The sequence below is a fragment of the Pseudochaenichthys georgianus genome, chromosome 9 (genome assembly GCF_902827115.2).
Source record: "Pseudochaenichthys georgianus chromosome 9, fPseGeo1.2, whole genome shotgun sequence".
Lineage (NCBI taxonomy): Eukaryota > Metazoa > Chordata > Actinopteri > Perciformes > Channichthyidae > Pseudochaenichthys > Pseudochaenichthys georgianus.
The window spans coordinates 32,604,702-32,623,314 of record NC_047511.1 but is presented as its reverse complement, the minus strand read 5'-3'; the positions used below and the strand labels follow the sequence as shown (position 1 = coordinate 32,623,314).

Here is an 18,613-nt window from a genome sequence, read left to right as displayed (position 1 = left end):
TAAATGGTCTGCAAAGGCTAACATCCCAAAGTTCACACCAGAGGGAGTTTCTCTCCCACACACAAAAGGCTAGGGGGGGCAGTCGGTGAACTGTTGGATGTTTCCATTTGTTGTTGGTAAGATGCATGCGAGTGAGATGTATGTTTAAATCCATTTATTTTTTATTTGGACGTTATAACTGCACATGAGTGATTTCATTTTTAAGTGTGTCTCCTTGGGACAATTTAAATTATAACCAGTTGATGCTAATGGTCCAAAGATCCTAATGCAGATATGTTGTAGCCTATTGGCTCAACTCTACTGTGTCCTCAATGATGAAATACAGTAAAAGTATTTAAAAATATTCAACATAATTTACACCCCATTCACAAGAAACACTTGTATACACATTTATTATGTATATAATTAGGTTCAGCAGTTCTAATACAGATATTAATCCACAGAGAATTAAAGCACCAAATGTACCAACCTTTTAACAAATGCACAACAAGTGCAAAAGAAGAAGAAGAATCCCAATTAAGTCTAGTATACATGTGTTATTTGGTTCGCCAAGTCATAAAGCAAAAAACGCACTGAAATAAAAATGGCCTCTTCAAAGTCCTCACATCATGCCAGCCTCTTATAATGTGAAGTGAATGACTTTCCCATTTGGTGAACAGTATGGGAGTGAATGAACACATGTGACTGAAAGCCTCTGGCATCAGTCTGCAAAGCCGTTGTGAAAATGGTTACAGCATTTCAGCAACATCTGCTCTCAGACTTAAGAGTTAGTGAGCTTATGTGGTGAAATGATTGATCCTTTTAAATCCCCGGGCACATTATATGTCCACAATGGTTACATCTGGTTGAGTAGTCACGCATCAAACACTTTTATTTGGTATTTTTACTGGCCCACTATGTCATCCCTTTCCTGTCAATGACATTTGTTACGTCATAAGACAAGTCAATCAAAGACCAACCTTTAGTTTCTTACCGAGCATTATTCCTCACATACAAGGAGATATTTGTTTCTAGGAAATGTCTTCTGCCTTTGTTGGAGTTTTCTTCACTCAATATGAATGCTTTTTTAGAGTTGCTATGGTCACATGACAGGAAGTGGCATTTTTATTTGACCAGTGTCAAAGTCATGACTGATCTTAAATCAGATGTCTGGGACGTGTTCAGACTTTCAGAGTGCGCTGACATTCCACATCCTGCCCGTGAAGTGTTGGATCACATTCAGTGAAATGTCAATGTTTTAATGGATGCCTTTAATGTCAGGGCTGGCAAATTTAACATAAACTCTTATTCTGTCTGAAAGGGCTATATTTGAAAATATAATTGGTTGTGCGTGTGTTGGACATGTCAGGGACAGCAGAGGCCAGAAAGCATGTGCTATCCATTTAGAAGATTACAGCGTCAATAACCCCCTTACGAGCTACGGGGCGCAGAAAAATAATGTTATGATATATTTACAGCTGGAACAAACACACATTGATTCCCTCTTTGATTTCATCCAGAGACAGGGGATGGCCTTGAATGCATTGAAGCATTAAAATGCTGGGTCATTGCACCGAAGGTCTGGATCAATTGATCTGTTTTCCAACATTAAATTGAAATTGAACCATTTCATCTGGCCTCACATGGCCTTCTCAGAGCCACTCGGAGGTAAATGGTCCTATAACTTTATGTCACTAAGATATTAGATGGCCGACTCTTTCTGGTAGTGCATTCACAATCTTCTCATATACTAACTCAGAGCTGTAAAACATGACTGCAAGTTATATCCAAACTAAAAGAAGTGTAATAATCGAAATACCGCACTCTATGCTCTATATGGTTTGCTATATTTCCTCCTTTGGTAAAAATGTTGCTTTAAAATAACTGTCAAATTATTTTGGCTTCACTAATGTGTTTTACAGTAGGGCTGCACGATATTGAAAAAAACTGACATTGCGGTTTTTTGTTCCCCTGCGATATATATTGCGTTTTTTTTAACCTGTTAAGCCCCAAGGTCCCTGCGGGTACTTTGCTTTTCTTTTTTCACGACACTGTGTCTCAGGGGATCTTAATATTTAAGAACCTATTAATGTGTTATACCAGATTAACGGAAATAATCTCCGCTAACTGACGATACAAACCATTTTTACCAAAACAAAACACAAGTCTCATAATAAGCATCTAAATGACCCCTGAGCGAAAAATGCTAATGGACTTTGGCACAGAACTCAAGATAAAAGTACCCTTATTACTTATCGTAGCTGCACATACAAGATATCCGATTAAAGCTGAGGTTCCACAGATTATTTAGGTATATAGTATCATCACTGAGTCATCCGAACTCGCGACAGGGGAAGCAAACTCAGACAACACAACACGTACCTTTACGGAGCTTCTAGGGGAGATGTCTCACCGTAGCTGTCAATCTGATCAAAAGACGTGTTCAATGGCATTACAACGAGAAAAAACGCGGCTGAATCGGTTAATACATAGGTTTTTAACGTCTCTGTATAAAACATTTATTTCATTTATAATCCATAATTCCATTTTTATGTAAAAGTTAGCTGCTAATGGTAGCCACCAGAGTGGCTGCTGCTTCCGGTCTTGGCTATGCGGGAGTCTATCACACACACATTACCAAATAAGGAGTGAGAGTGACGCGTAGCCAAAACCGGAAGCTGCATACACTCTGGTGGCTACCATTAGCAGCTAACTTTTGTGCTCCGATTTTTACATAAAAATGGAATTATGGATTATAAACAATTGCTTCAAAGCCACAGATACATTATTAACCTATGGATCAACCGATTCAGCCGCATTAGTTCTCGTTTTAATGCCATTGAACACGTCTTTTGATCAGATTGACAGCTACGGTGAGTCTGTGTTTGCTTCCCCTGTCGCGAGATCGAATGGCTTGGATACTATACTTAAATAATCTGTGGAGTCTCAGCTTTAATCGGATATATTGTATGTGCAGTTTCGATAAGTAATAAGGGTATCTTTATTTTGAATTCTGTGCTAAAGTGCGTTAGCATTTTTAAAAAAAAATGAATAAAACCGCACGTCCCTGCGGTGTGAATATCGTGCATGCGCATATCGCGGTTATCGCCATGACACGGTATATCGTTCAGCCCTATTTTACAGTGAGTCCTTGTTTAGTCTTTTGTTGCTGTAATTGTCCTTCCATATTTTTTCAAGTGGTTAGCAGCCAAGTGGGCCCTGGGGGGCGAGGGCTGAAAGGAGGAGGTAGAGCCTAAGTTCATTTTAAATAAATTAGAGAAAGAACCAGTATACAACTGAAACCTTGCACACTTTTCCGGAATGTTGCCAAACAATTTAGATGTACAGCCTTTTTTGCGAATCCTCTTTGTAATTCCTTGGGTGCTATAAAAGACAATTGTGGAAAGTGGAACAAAGGTTGAGATCCAGTCCTCGGTCAGAATAATCTTAAGGCTCCAGAAACCACATGTTTTTAAGAGTAGAAATGATCTCAAAATCAGGTTGTCTTACATGCCTCATGCTGACACGATCACATTTTAGTAAAAACATAGTGGTTATTCCTTAATTTATTGAATTGAAAATAGATTCCCTGCTTTCTGTCAGCAGTCCTGCGGTGTTAATGAAGACTGCAGAGGCAGACTCTTCGTTTATTATCTGTTAGGCGAATTATTGATTAAAAAAATACAAGCTTCCTCGCTGCAAATGCACTTCCCCTTTCCTCCCGTGCTCTCCTGTCAAGTATTGTTTTGTTTTTGTCTCTTCATGAATAATTCAAAGACTTCTTTGGCTGTTGTCCCATTTCTCCCATTTTAAACTTTTGACCAGTTTAAGAAGACAACAAAATAAGCTGAAAGTATCACAGGGGCCAAAGAATCAGGGTTCCCTTTTCCCCCATTATTCATTAATGTTGTGGCAGAAGTTCACAGCTCTCTGTTCCCAGATCAACGGTTTCAAGATAAAGGGAGTGGATCTTTTATCCCCCTCAATTTGTATCTCACCACAAGAGAATGATTATGTATATGCACGATACGCTTGGTGACATAACAGAGGGTGATGTGATCATGCAACCCGGCGGGATAACTTTTTCAAAATGAGTTAATCCTGTTAAGTCATGTACAACATGCAGACACCCTAATGCAGTGAGGTGGATGTGATGCAGGCCTTTGGTGTGAAACTGTTTTAATCACAGTTGGGAAAGTATTCTGAGAAGAGTATTTCTTCATTATATCTTTGACATCTTCAGCCAAGTCTCCACAAATACATAGGTATTTTTTTCAACACAATTGTTACTCCTTACTGAAGAGCTTGTATTGTATTTAAGATTTGTTTTTAACATTTTCTCCTGCATCACATTTCACACATTCCAAAACAATTACATAAAGGTAAGATTAAAGATCTTTGTTAATCCTGCCTGTCCATAAGCACCATCTCTTCCTAGAAGGCTGCTAACTTGAAATTGATTAGGCTCTACTAAAATACACTCATTCAAACATGCACAGGCACGCACATTCCCTGCCACGTGAAGAGGAAGTACTTAAATTGAGTATTGCCCCCATGTATAATTAAAATCAAGGTCTTTTCTCTCTGCTCTGTATTCGGTGTGACAGCTCCACATGGTGGGGAGCTAATGGGAGCTTTCTGAGGAAATGGCAGACTGCTCTGGGGCTTCACATTTACTCATTTGATGATAATGTTTTATATATAAGCTATAGGTATCTCTGAACAGTGATGACAAATGTGCCTTACACAGGGCCTGTTACATGAACCAAAGACATGTTCTTGCGCTCTAGCAAGAGAAAAGTGCTCATTAAGAGGCACCCTTCAACAACCAGCTCACCGAAAAAGTCTCCTCGCCCAGCAGAGGGGTAAACAGTCCTCTCACGCTGCTAGCTACAAAGTCAATTGGTCAGCTGGACATGGTCAAGAGGACAAAAGCTGCTCTAAAGCCAATCCAATTGTCTCCTTACTTGAACAAGGGAGACAATTGTTCTTGTTGTTTTTTTCCTTCATGTAAAACCCTGAAACAGGATTTGTTTAGAGCGTTCCTCTTGGGATTTGTTCCTGAATGAGGACAGCCATTTCTGGGAAACAGCAAATGATAAGAGACTAATTGGAAGAAAAAGAAAATTGAAAGCGTAAAACATGTGTGTCCTGTACAGTATGCTCAGTCTCAGCATGGTCTGTTTGTCCTCCCCTCCCTCCTGTGCAGAAGTAATACATCAAATCACAGCGGAAGCATCGGTTTATTTTCTCCTCTTTTTTTTATTGCATCCCATCCCCACGAGGAAACAAACCGTCCTTTAATACCGATGAAAGACTCCCTGGCTCGAAGCACAGCTGAGGGCCAGTTTTGCTGCGTTGTATCTGATGCTTCAGTCCCACAGCATCAGATCTGTCTTGCTTTGTCAAGGCAGATGAGCAGGGTCAACCGTCTCCGCTTTCCGAAGGTTACACCGTTGCGAGATGAGAAGTAACAAGCCCCCTCCGCTGAATCCTAATTCCTGACAGCCTCCCTGCCATGCTCACTTCTAACACTTATTTTATGTCGAGCAGAAACACAACAACCTGCCACACTCGCGAGATTGTGGCCGTTTACCTTTGCCTTTTGTATTCTTTTAACACGTCGCAGTACTTTGGGATAAAAGCGCCCTCCTGCTGTCGCCCTCTGAAGTGTGCCTGACTCTTTTGTTCTCCACATTTCCGTGTTTGTCATTTTGGTGGAGCTCAGTTTTCAAGCATCATCCGAATGCCAGTCTTGTGTCTCCATCGTAATAATGCCCTTGTTTCCTCTCTCTCCAGGTAACATCAACGACTGCTCTCTGCACTATTACTTCTTCCTCCTGGCAGGGATCCAGGGTGTCACCTTGCTGGTCTTTCTTATCGTCTCTTTTAAGTATGAAAGGCAGAGGGGTCGGACAGGAAGCCAAAGGCAGAGACACACTTCCTCTTGACCCGTCCCCCATGTCCTCTTCACCAAAGCTGCCTTTTGCATCAGATCGCTCGGTGCCCAAAGACCCTGTCGAATAGGTACTTACTAATTGACTCCCACTAGTTTGGTTCACCTTCCAAACAAATTGTCATGACTATATTTCGTATTTATGTTTACTCAAGCTTTTAAGAGGATGCTTTTTTTATCCATCACTGGATGAACGTACAGGAACCACTGAACGTAAAGAGATGAATTCAGAAGCCATGTTTGAATCTTCTCTACTGTACTCCTTTACTCCTGTTTGTTTACTCTTGTTGCCTTTTTTGTTGTTGATGATTTGCACTTTTGGAGTGGTGCCATAACACGAATGTGATATCTAGATATTTTCTAATCATGAAAAATGCTCAGTTGTTTTTATAGTTGGATTTTTACGTTTACTTTTCTAACAGTTTCTTTATTTTGACTTTAGCTAACAATTTGCCTGACCCTGGTGTGATACACCAGGATTACAATGATCTCTAGACTAACATCCAGTCGGACATGTGTGTATTAAATGTACTTAGCATTATTTTTTTATTACAATTACGCCTTTTGGCTTTTTGATAGCTTTGAATACCTATGCAGTTCTAACTCCGAGACTAGTTGTATGTTTTAAACCATTGCTATTAATGACAGAATAGTGCTTTGTTTGAGGAGATCAATACACTTTAATTTATGTAATCTATTATTCAAATCTAATATTGAGAGAAAACAAATGTCCCACATGTGTTACAGTACCAGTGCCTGTGATTACATATTGTAAATCCTTATGAATCCCTTCCATAAATCCGCTTTAATTCCTCAAACAGAACCATACACATTAATATTGAAAACTCCTTGTGATAAAAATACTCCCGTAAAGCTTCAAAGCACTTTTTTGCATTTCTGCTGCATGTCCGTTTGACATTCAACTAATATAAATGATCCTAAAGCTTAAGAGGCCACCTTGAGTCGAGCTGTAATTAAAATATCTACCCATCACATGCTGGGTTCTAAATAAAAAGGAGTGTGATTTACACAAGCAAATTACATATTGTTTTCATCTTCCCTACATTTAGATTCTGTTCCTAGATAAATCGTAATTTCCTTGCATTTGTTGACAGGGATCTTTAACAGTGTTATCATGGCTTTGCAGCATTGCCAGCAAATCTTAAAAAATAGGTTTTGTATTTATTAGACTGTGATGCTTTTGTTTTAGCTTAATACTGCTCAGAAAAATGCTGTCTTAATAATAATAATAATTTTCAGAATAGGTATAGAGCAAGAGGTACTGCATTTTATTAACAACAAACTCTCATCTCTCAGACTGATATAACTCCAGGAATTGTACAATTGCCTTTGGGAGCACAGAACTGTGTTTACCCTGTGGTGTAAATAAAGTTACATTTGTAACGGCACATAAAACGCAGAAATCTGACTCCTGTTAGTGATTTCAGTTTGTGTTAAAGGGGTCGTATAAATGGCTTTGTTTTATTGCATATTTTACATATACTTGCTTTGTCATTTCAGTCCTCTCCCTAAAGATTTGTAATGTTTATTTTGGAATGATGTTCTGTTTCCATAATGCTAAGGAACTTGAATTGTGTTGTATTTGTTGCCATTAAAGTTTATTAAATAAATAATTGAGTTTCTCATTTTCTGCCATTTTATAATAAGACAAAGTTAGTTCATACATCTGTCACATCACTTGACCTGCTGTCACTTATTGCAGTTTTACAATGTTCTCTGAATTAGAAACATTTTAAGCAACAGAAAACATTCATATATGAGTAAGAGCATTTTCCAAATCCAGAGGACGGGATGACCCTGGTGTTAAAATGGGAATCACGGAGAGTGCCTGCCTGGATGCGTTTGTTATGAGGCCTATGGTTTATTGCTCCTGGGAAACCCAAAGTAGACTTTGTAAATGAGTCATATAAAAACACAGCATGCTGTTTGGGAAAAGGTTGCCAACACAAAGGTTTAACGCCTCATTTTGCATTCACATTGCGTAAGTATTTCTTCTTAGTTTCATCAGACACAGATTGAAATCAACACGTCATCACACATCGTTTTTTAATGCGAAGCCCTAAAAGCCAGGAGACTCGGAGAGGGCCATTTCCTGTCTAATTTGGTCGGAGAGCCCACATAGCCGTGACTGAGCAGACAGCTTGATGTTTGAAACCAACACAATGCCTCGGGGTCATAATTCTAGTGTGGCGGCTTGTTTCGCATATTGAGAGACATTTCTGACACTCCAGTGGTTATGGTGGCAGAATTGCAACGCAGTAACATTGAGATATAGAGTTCTGACCTCCCACTATTTTATTTTGATTTGTTGGCCATGGTTCAAGCAAACAACAGTGGCTTGGAAACAGCGGCTCCATATATTTGTATCTTCTAAGGTCCCTTTGTTCTTTTGTTTTTCAGTATGTTCCAGGAGCTAAGATAATGCATTGCCTACAAAATTCAAAATGTAAAAGAAAATACATTTTGTTACACCATCCTAGTATTGTAAGGGTTGGTTTTAACATTGTTAGTCTGTCGGTCTACCTCTCTGGTCTAGTGCAATCTACATGTTGGATGGATTCTCCCAATCCTTATGGACAGATATTCATGGTTGCCAGAGGATGCATCCTGATTATTTTTGGTTATCCCCTGACTTTCTCTCTAGCACCAACCAGAGCTCAAAATGTGTGCTTGGCGTGGAATGTACCAACACATACTTAAGTAGATTACTATGACACGTGTGTGAGATTTCTCCTCAGGATGAACTGTAACATTTACAAAATCCCTAAAGGTTATGTATATAAATCATACTAAATGTTGTGGCCAATACTTTGCTTTATGATTTAATAACTGCAAACGAATAATTATTACATTTTTATCAACTTTTTGTGACTCTTTATCTTGTTTATTTGTATCCTCCAAATCAAATACCCACAACTTAAATTAGAAAACAAGCTTTCTTCTTGTTGAAAAGCTGCCAAAATTAGGATAGCAACAATGCAGTAATTATTCCACATTTAAGTCAGTGGTATTTACTTTCTCCAAATATCTTCAGTTTTACGTCAAAGTGTATGAAAATGAAGTAGAACAGTTTTAAAAACACAGATAAAAATAAGTCTGTATGACGCGGCATGTGTCTGTTTTACATAATCTACAGAATGCTAAACTGCTTTTAATTGTATTACTGTGAGTCTTACTGTAGCCTACCTGTGTAATGAGCGACCGGCAGATGCTCCAGAAGATGTTCCTCCAGTAATTGGAGGATTAGGAGGTATCATCACATGTTAATTAAGATAAGCTAAAGCAGACACAATGTTTAGGAAAAAGGGCCATGCAGACACATCGGCTATCTCGGAGTAGGCCTACTAATTATCCGCACTCACAGAGACCTAATTATCTTATCCGAGCTGTCTCTGTTAGTCTGCATCCCGGAGCATTTTCTGATTCAAAATGGGACAGCGTTGGACAAGAGACAAGTTGTTTTACTTCAACTTCATCCCTAATGAGTCATGCTGAGAATATGAGCCTCTTACAATCTCCTGTTGCAGAAATTGTGCTGCTCAGGTCTTGTCACTTAAAAGGCTCTCTTCTGTTGAACTGAGCACGTCAGCAGGTTAGGATGTTCATTCAGACGGATGATCTGTGAAATAAGCAACCGTAAAATGTGTTTAACAGCGAACATCCATCTGGATTTATGGCTTCAACCTCGGTTATTATGTGCAGGCCCTGTGGTTTAGAGCGTCTTATTTGTACAGAATGAGGCTTGACTCCCATAAAACAGTACAGGTATCAAGATGAATTTTTCTCAGCCACACTGAGGAATACCATTTGTGTTAGGCGTATCTTTGCAGCCCTCTGACCTTCTATTGTTTTCCGGCAGGCAGAAAAATGCCCCTTCCTGTCTCAGGGTGCCGGCTGATATGTCGCTCCCCTGAGCACGGTGCTCTGCTCTCCTCTCTCCTCCTGGGCCGATATATCTAAATGACACGGTTGGTTACTCACCACATGCTGCTCAAGGGCTTCTGTAGTTCTTTTTTGTCTTTAGGTTTAAGAGTCATCGCTGATACTTTTTATAGTGCATATGTTTTTACTGGGTAGGTTTGTACTCATATCACATTGTAAAAATCCAAAACTGATGTTCTCATTGGGATTTGCCTCAATTCTGTGGATCAATGTTGTTCTCAATCTGCTCAAATAATGTAGGTCAACCCTTTGAGAAACTCTGAATCAACCAACAATAGTATAACATGTTGTGGTTGGACAATATAATATGAATTGTAACTATCAGATCCGACAGGGGGTTACTATGTTTGAACAACTGGGCGTGTGTGCTCTGTTATTTGTCTTGTTGCTCTTGTCAAGTGGGAGATAGTGTTTACAAGACACAGATTTGGCACAAGGGTTTGACGAGTGCTGTTGTCTTTGGTTCCCTGATGCTTAATCTGTACAAAATCGGTCTGACTGGAAAGTCAAGCTGACCTTGACAGCTGCTCTATCGTTCAACGGAGAAAGCATGTTTGTGCGTTTTTAGTTGATGTAGAACCATTGTGAACTGATTTAGAAATTAATTGAAAGGAAGCAACATAAATCAAGCACTGAATAATCATTTGGAAATTGCAAATACGGAGTCGACATATTAGGACCACTGGGAGCAGAACCAACAATTAGCGGGAGTTTGTTGGTCTCACATCATCAATTTAATTAAAAATCCATTTAAGATGGAGGCCTGGGGAAGTATTTTTACTTTTACTCTTAGAGAAGGCAATACATCAAGGCCAATGAAAATGAGTGTTGAGTTACCATGCTCTAAGAATGGAAGTGAATAGTCATTATATCTGCTGTGCCACATCCCAGCAGGTGTGAACACTTGTCTAAAACTGGGGCTCGAGGGGGTGGAGACAGCAGGTCTTTAATGGGCTGCGCTGTTCTGCCCCTACCTGAAGAGGCTGAAACCACCAACGTCGGTCACGGAGAGAGAGTCGCAGTGGTGTTTTAATTACATGGGGCCCTCCATCAATCACGCCCCTTGTGGCTGACAGTTGAATCCCTCCCAGGATCTGCACCGGCTCTCCTCGCCCTTCACAGTCCACAGGCTGGGCCCAGTGCCATGGTCCCAGCACACAGCACTCTCTGCACATGATCCCCTGCAGCCACGGATAGAGCTTCAGAAGCAGGAAACCCACAAGGCAGACTGCACCGGAGAAAAATAAATCAGGACAGCAGAAACTGAGACAAATGAGTGAGCAGGGGGAGTTTTTCCTGATTGTGTCTGTGAATAAATCATGGATTCAATGTATATGTAAGCTACATTTACAATGATTTAAACGTTAAACTAAAGATATATGGAGAAAGTATTTAAAGTCAAAAAGTTAAGCCGAATCGTCACATCTTTTACTTTTCCTAGACTTTAAAAGTTGATTTAGCCTGTAACACCACAACATTTTTGTTTTCACATTTTTGAACATGTAACCTATATATCTTTTTTTTAGATTCCATGGTAGATCAGCTTATTACCAGTAATATGTTAACAGCACCTCTGAAGCTTAGTACTAACATACTATATATTGAGACTCACGCAGCTTATGTTGCCAACCAAGTATAGTTTGGCACAAAACCCCATACACCCTTGGATCTTTTTTCTACAATCTAGTATTTTCACCTCTCGAAGAATCGAGATGTCTTTATGCTAAGCTAACTGTCTGCTGTACTAATTGTAGCTTCAAATGTATTGTGAAGAAATAAGAGTGGTATCAATCTTTAACACAGCAAACAGTAAATAAGCCCAGTTATCAGCATTTAAAACTACTCCTTTAATTATACTAGCTATCGTGGCTTGTTATTTTTCCATTTGAAATCTATTTCTTGATTTTTTTGTGGGGTGATAATTTGGTGGCTCAGCAAGCAGGGAATCATTTGCAGCACCAGAAGTAAGAGAATCAGTAGACAAGCTGTTTGAAATAATTAAATACAAGTGGAAAAGCCACTCAAACTAATACAGGAGTCGGAGGGGCTCTTTTCAGTGCCTACTGTTGCTCTAAATGCCGTCCCCTTTTTGCACTCAAGGTAGTGCTACTATTTGCTTAAGTATCTCACCTCCCTTCTTCCAAGCTACAACTCTGAGTGTTGCTGATTAACAATCTGATCCACACTGCAGCAACAGTTAACATAATGTGAACATTTCTCTGCTTGATAGAAAATAATAACACAAAAAAACGCAATCAGCCAACACCACTGTGATGATAATAACATTCACTGAGCAAAAGGCAATTTTTCAGCCGACTGCCTTTGTTTAGAAAGTTTTCAGAGATGATAATTATTTGTGCAATTATCTGAATAATAAAATATCCTTTATCAAAAAGAACACATTTCGCACCTTGCCTTTAATTATCCCTCTTTGTATCCACACTATCCCCATGAGATGGAGTGCACATTTCATCCCAGTTTGTCCATAACACACAGTTTATCAGTATGCTTTTCCTGAAGGCTATGGGAGAGAGGTTAACAAGACCTTAATTAGCATTTTCTTCAAAGCTCAGTAAACTTTAAACTGGAGGGTGGACAGCGGGAAATGTCACATTACCATGTCGTCCGGCAATTTAGTTCAAAAACCCCTTCATGCTCTGCTGTCATGTTAGGGCACGAGTTCCAATAGACGAGATGAGTATTAATGACCACTGCCTTTCTTCACCGGCCAGCATTAAAGGGAGCATATGACAATGCCTTGTTGGTGAATTGCATCTCATGAAATACTTTTTATACAAACATGAATGTGTAATTGGCTTCTTTTCATCCACCACAATCCTCGGCTGACCTCAGTACTTGATGCTGTGGTCAAGAAAAGCTGATACACACTCTTGACATTGTTGTGTATTTCTTAAATGTTATGAAAATACAATATACAGAGCAACAATACAATGCTTTGGAGACTGTACAGAACAGGTTTTCTGCTGTGTTAAGGAGAATGAGAATGAACCAGAAAGTTGTGCCTTTTTTTTTTCTTCCATCTACATGCAGAAATGTCTCATCGCTTGCTTTGGCCTTTACAGAACTCTTCCACAGATTAATGATCTGACGTAAGAAATTAAAATCCCAAATGTTACAAAACTTCCAAAACCATTTAATGTGCACACACATCCGGAACATCTATCTAGCCATCTTACGGTTTGTTTTAAAATCTACATGTCGTCTGAATTGTACACGTCGTAGTTGCTGCTAGTCCTGGGTTCATTCTATCTAAACCTTGTAGTATTAAAATGAACGATCAAAAGCTAATCATCTGATTAACAAAGGAACAAAAGAATCACGTGACGTCCTCTTTCATTGACTTTTTTTTTTTCCATAAATGATTCATCATCAGTCACTTGTGGAATCACCACAATCCTCTTTAATATAATGACCCTTTGGCAGTTTGGGATGATTCTGACGTCAATTTCCGGTTCCGGTTTCAGTCCAGACCCGCTGCCCTCTGAAAGGCATAAGGGTGAGTTTGTTACAAGTGCACGCAGTTCATTATGCCATCTCTTTTAAAGCACTGTCACTTAACCTTTCCATGTAATTGCGCAACTCACTGGAGTCTCCCAGCTCCACATCTTGGCACACCCACTTAATGTCCTGGCAGCGGCTCCCAGTCAGTGTGTTAACAGTGGGGTAGCTACTGTCCGAGGGGATGGTGGTGAACGTGGTGAACTTGACTCTCTTCCTCTTGGTGGTCGGGGAGTCTCCTTTACTGTCCTTGACTGTGCACCCTGTATCTGCTCCCCGGTGCACTTGGCCCTGCACGTTCTTCTGGGCCGATCCTCCGTTCAGCAGGTGGCTTCCTTCCTCCAGCCCGCTGCTGGAGTCTATCATAGAGGTCTGTTCCTCCTGCTGGGGCGACAGGCTGATCTGGCTCTCGAGCAGCTCTGCCTCGTTGCCAAGCCATACCCAATCATGAGCATGGTTCATGTTCTCCTGGCCTTCAATCGAGAGCTCCTTGTGGCGGTATTTCAGCGTATAGGAGATGCAGTTGATGAGAAAAACCAGGATGGCGAGGCAGAAGACCCCCAGCAGGGCATACATGCCGATCTCCAGATCTGTAAGTCCACGAGCGGTCTGAATAAGGTCATCCTCCATATTGCGGCCACGGGGCAGGTCCACTTGTGCAGGGAAGTCAGCAAAGTCAATTGGCATGTTCTGGCTACCATCATCTGAACGTTTATCCCCGTTTGGTCTGTGCAATATGGCACTTCTAGTGGTGGTGGCTCTCCTTAACACCCCATCCTCCATGTCAGAGATGGAGCTGCCATAGTAGTGTGTGATAGGGCCAGTCCTGTCCTGGGAGGGGGAGAGCCTGCCTCTGTTCTCCATATCGTCTACATCAGGGCCGTAGTCGCTGCCCCTTCCCCTCGCGCTGTCACTCCGACCAAACTTCACTCTGACGTTACAGTTACCCGCGGCCAGGATGCTGCGGCGCTTAAACTTCTGACAGGTTTCGCAAACAGTCATTTCCACCCTGACCAGCAGGCCTTGGCCCTCCGCCTCCGTCACTATGACAGGCCATTTCCACGAGGGGTTCTGCTGCACTGTCACAATCTCTTCATCGAGGGATGTGGCCGTCAGGACAAAAAAGTCTGAATTATACAGGTCAAGAGGAGCCACAGAGCCGTCACTAAACTGTAGCCAGGCGCTGATCAAGGCTTCCTGTAAGCACACACACAAACACAAACAACAGGGAGAGAGAGGGAAAGGGAGAAAATAGTCAGTGACACATAAACAACATGTTGTGCTTTTGTAATTCAAAGAAATGCAAATAATAGTGCAAAAATAAAGCATCTAGCCTCACATGATGGAAACCTACGGGAACAGATCAAATTGTTTATACTTTATTAGCACTGAAATTATTATAAAAACAAATCAATGTATTCTAAACTGAGAATTACATTTCTAATTTTGGAAAACATTTTCTAAGCTCACCAAATGGCGTGGTTCGAATATCTCAGCGGCTATTTCCTCCCAACTAAGGGGGGTTCAGATTAAAAGATAGGCGGAAAAGATCAAACAGTAACATTAAACATTGTTCATTAGAAGGAGGATTTGCCATACATAGACATCTTGAGGCCTTCTCCTGCTGCAAACGCACAATGTGCCCTTTAATGTTGCTGAAGGACAAATCCCTAATGGTGCACAAGCAGTAAGTGTCAACACTCGCTAATTACTGGGACCAGCGGACTAACAGTGCAGCCTGCTTATCTTCACAGTTTGGGCACAGAGATAGGATAGATAAATGGCCTTTCCATTCTTCCTCACATGGAAGAAGAGGGGGGATGCTAAAAGAGCAATCCAGAGAACTTGTAAGAGGGCTTGATGGGCAGATCAAAGGGGCCACAAAGAGAGTAGCCAGGGCAAATGAGCGAGAGAAACATAATATGAATGTTTGTGCTGTGAAGTCATATTTTGGTACAGAAGCTGTGCTGTTGCCTTTGCATGCTTTCAGATTAATCTCCAGTTTCTATTAGATGCCCACGGAAACACATTCTGTCACACTCCGGCTTTTTGTAGTTAAGAGGGTTAGAGCTGGTGTGGAACAAACAAAAAGGCACGTGTACACAAGCACATGCACACTCGCAGCTTTTTCTTTGACTGGAAAAATGCTCATTCAGGAAACCTGATAGCGTGAAATGAAATATGGAAGTAAATCTTTAGTTTTGAAAGGGACAGTAATCAAGTTTGCAGAATCTACATTTTTTAGCTTTACTAGATATATAAAAGTTTTTCTTTGCCAAAAGGCTCATATACCATTTGAATAATTCAATAAAATGAATGCTGGGAGAGAATATTCATCATTCTCTGTCTTAATCCAATCTTGCTAAATTGTGTTTGCAAATAATTACTGGTCCTTTTGTTATGCATTAAATAAGAGACTGTGTATTCAACCGCATTGGCTAGAAAATAAATATTCAATTTGATGCTTATATTTTTCACTTTCTTTCGTGTCATATATATATATACACAATTATTATTTGTCTTTTAAATAACTAAATACAAATGTGAAAACTGCAGCCTGAGGTGATGTGAAGGTGATTATAATTTAGTTTTTCTATTTGACCAAAATCCCCAAATGTACTGATATTCAGTTTACTATTAAGTAGAACTAAACTATAGAACTAAATCCCAGGTCAAGTCAGCCCTGAGGGGTCTTTTGGCAAGTAAAGTATCCGACTTGACAACAAATTATGATCGTATCGTTAGTATGACAAAGAAAAGCAGCAAAACATCACATTTGGAAAGCTGGAACCAGCAAATGTTTAAAATGTTTGCTTGAAAAAATGACTGAATGATTAATGTAACATTAAAAAAGTTGCAGATTAAATGGATGACATGATTATAATATCTACTAATTGTTACAGCTGTTCTTGTAAAATGTGTGCTGACCTGTTTGGGGCTCTGCAGAATCTCCTGTGTTGTGGTGGTAGCCAGGATGGCTCTGTTGCTTCCTGTACTGAGCTGCAGACTCATAGAGAGGCCCGTCACCAGCTGGACCCCCAACTCTGTGATGGTCACTTTATCATCCACCACTGTGACAGTCTTCTCTGCCAGGATGGAGTCAGATAGAGGAGACAACACCTAGGATGTGCAAAATGCAGCAAAAAAAGAAAGAAAGAAAACAAACAGAGATGATAGATTACATTGTGACAGTAAATACATTTTCAAAGGAAAAGATGAAGAATTTTCTTCAACAACAATCCCCTCAAATATGTGTTTGTCGAGCAATAACCTGTGACGTTCTGGTATGATCAATTACAGCTATGTTTTTCTGCAATAGTGACTGAAGCTATTGTATAGCCTGTTCATGAAAGACTTTTCATTTCCTGCTCTAAACACCGAGGGTTGTGAGGGTCTTTCCCTGGAGAAATTAGCAGTGACAGCAACCGTAGCTAAAAAGAGAAAAAGAGCACTATAGAAACTTCATCAACAGGAAATCCACTAGAAGTTAGTCCCTACTGGTCACACTGCTTGATTGACAAGGCGTTCCTGACTGTAAAAAAATGTAAAAAAGTCCCATCAATGAGCACTCAGCAGTGAGGATGTCACAAACACGAAAAAAGATGGACCTTTATTAAGATGGACTTTTATTAATCCCTCGTGGGGAAATTGTTTCTCTGCATTTGACCCATCCTAGTGTTAGGAGCAGTGTGCTGCCATTTTGAACGGCGCCCGGGGAGCAGTGTAGGGAACGGTGCCTTGCTCAGGGACACCTCGGTAGTGACCTTCCAGTTGCCAAGCCAAGTCCCTGTCGACTTCGCCACCACCGCCCAGCGGATTACCACGAGTTATAGGTGATTTAACAAAATATCTTCCGATGTGTTTCATCCGACATAAAAAGCTCACAAGCCCCTGCGCAATATGCAAAACCTACTTTTTATTTTATCTCTTTACTCAGGCTGTATAGATCAAACAAACGCTTGGCTGCCATATAACTCCGATACTTCCTATCGGTAAGAATCCTTTCCCTTTGATTCATATCCAGAGGAGAAGCACACTTTCACCCCAGTACAGAAGAAGGAAGTCTAACGTTATTTAATGATAAATGCTGCAGATGTTATGTGTCACACTTCTCCTCGTGCACCAGCCTTTGTGGCGCGTGGCACAGGTAGACACAGCTGGCAGACTTTAGTGCTGCTCATGTTTGCCAGTTCGTGCTTGTTTTGTGAAAACGTTGAAGCTTTCCCACAAAGGTGAAGACTCGTCTGCGCACAGACAGACAGACAGATGAGTCCTCGACAACAGGGAGCGGATCCCACTCACACAGATGCCATTAGGAGGCTGATATTCATCCAGTTAGTCTGGAGAGCATGACAAACCAAAGGGCTTGGGGGGGGGCAACCACTGACTGCTGAGAGCCGCGCTACAGGCTGTGAAACACCAGCATGCACCTGTCTGCACTAGACAAAAGGAGGTACTATTGAAACCACAGCACCGATCAGTGGCATCTGTAATAAAACATATGTTCATGCTCCTACTCTTTATTATTCTTACATGTATTTGTATTTGTAATTTGTTCCTTTAAATGACATCATTCAAATGATAAGAATGTTCCTGATTTGATGAATAATTAGCATATTCAAATTGAGATATTGGAATAATCTTTTCATTATATTCTGTTATTACTAACGCAGACCTTTGCCAAGATCTCTGGCAGCCTCTAAGGCCATCTGCACTGCGTTTTACACCAGCAGACTTTGGGAGGAATCTGTATAATAAGAAGCAGGCACTGATCTCTCAACACACATGTGACTGAAGCTTTAAGAGATTAACGCGATGGCAGATGGTTGATTGAATGAATTTATATTGACTGTTAGTAAGAGCTGATTCCGGATCCTTGTCTGTCTTTTCACAAGGCTAGGTAGACCTCTGAGACAGGAAGCAACGGGTTCATGGGAAATCTTTTTATTTTTTATTTGAGAAACACCAGCACAAGTGGAAAACTAAATTGCCAGCGCTTCCTAGCACCTGCAACATAACAATGCCACAAAGCATGATGCCAAGGCTACTAACTATCTTATATTTGTAGGCATGAATGTTTAGCAACCACTGTTTAATTAAAGAAAAGTTTAGGTTAATTAAAACTTTGGTCTTTTTTAGATTTATTTTGCCATAATTTCTATCAATTATGAAACTTTTAACTCAATCAAATGTGCG

At 40.5% G+C, this 18,613-nt stretch overlaps 2 protein-coding genes across 2 annotated transcripts in view; one reads left to right on the top strand and one right to left on the bottom strand.

Annotated features, from left to right (window-relative positions):
- Window positions 1–7,569, top strand: part of slc15a4 (solute carrier family 15 member 4) — a 30,653-nt gene extending 23,084 nt beyond the window's left edge. The window contains exon 9 of the mRNA XM_034090616.2: window positions 5,779–7,569. Within this exon, the coding sequence (XP_033946507.1) occupies window positions 5,779–5,930 (152 nt within the window). The 3' untranslated portion in view covers window positions 5,931–7,569. The remainder of the gene's footprint in view (window positions 1–5,778) is intronic.
- Window positions 7,570–13,314: 5,745 nt separating this feature from the next.
- LOC117451923 (transmembrane protein 132C) overlaps window positions 13,315–18,613 on the bottom strand; it is a 170,473-nt gene continuing 165,174 nt past the window's right edge. The window contains exons 8-9 of the mRNA XM_071204391.1: window positions 16,346–16,537; window positions 13,315–14,614 (exon numbers count right to left, since the gene is read on the bottom strand). Coding sequence (XP_071060492.1) covers window positions 13,445–14,614; window positions 16,346–16,537 — 1,362 coding nt within the window. The 3' untranslated portion in view covers window positions 13,315–13,444. The remainder of the gene's footprint in view (window positions 14,615–16,345; window positions 16,538–18,613) is intronic.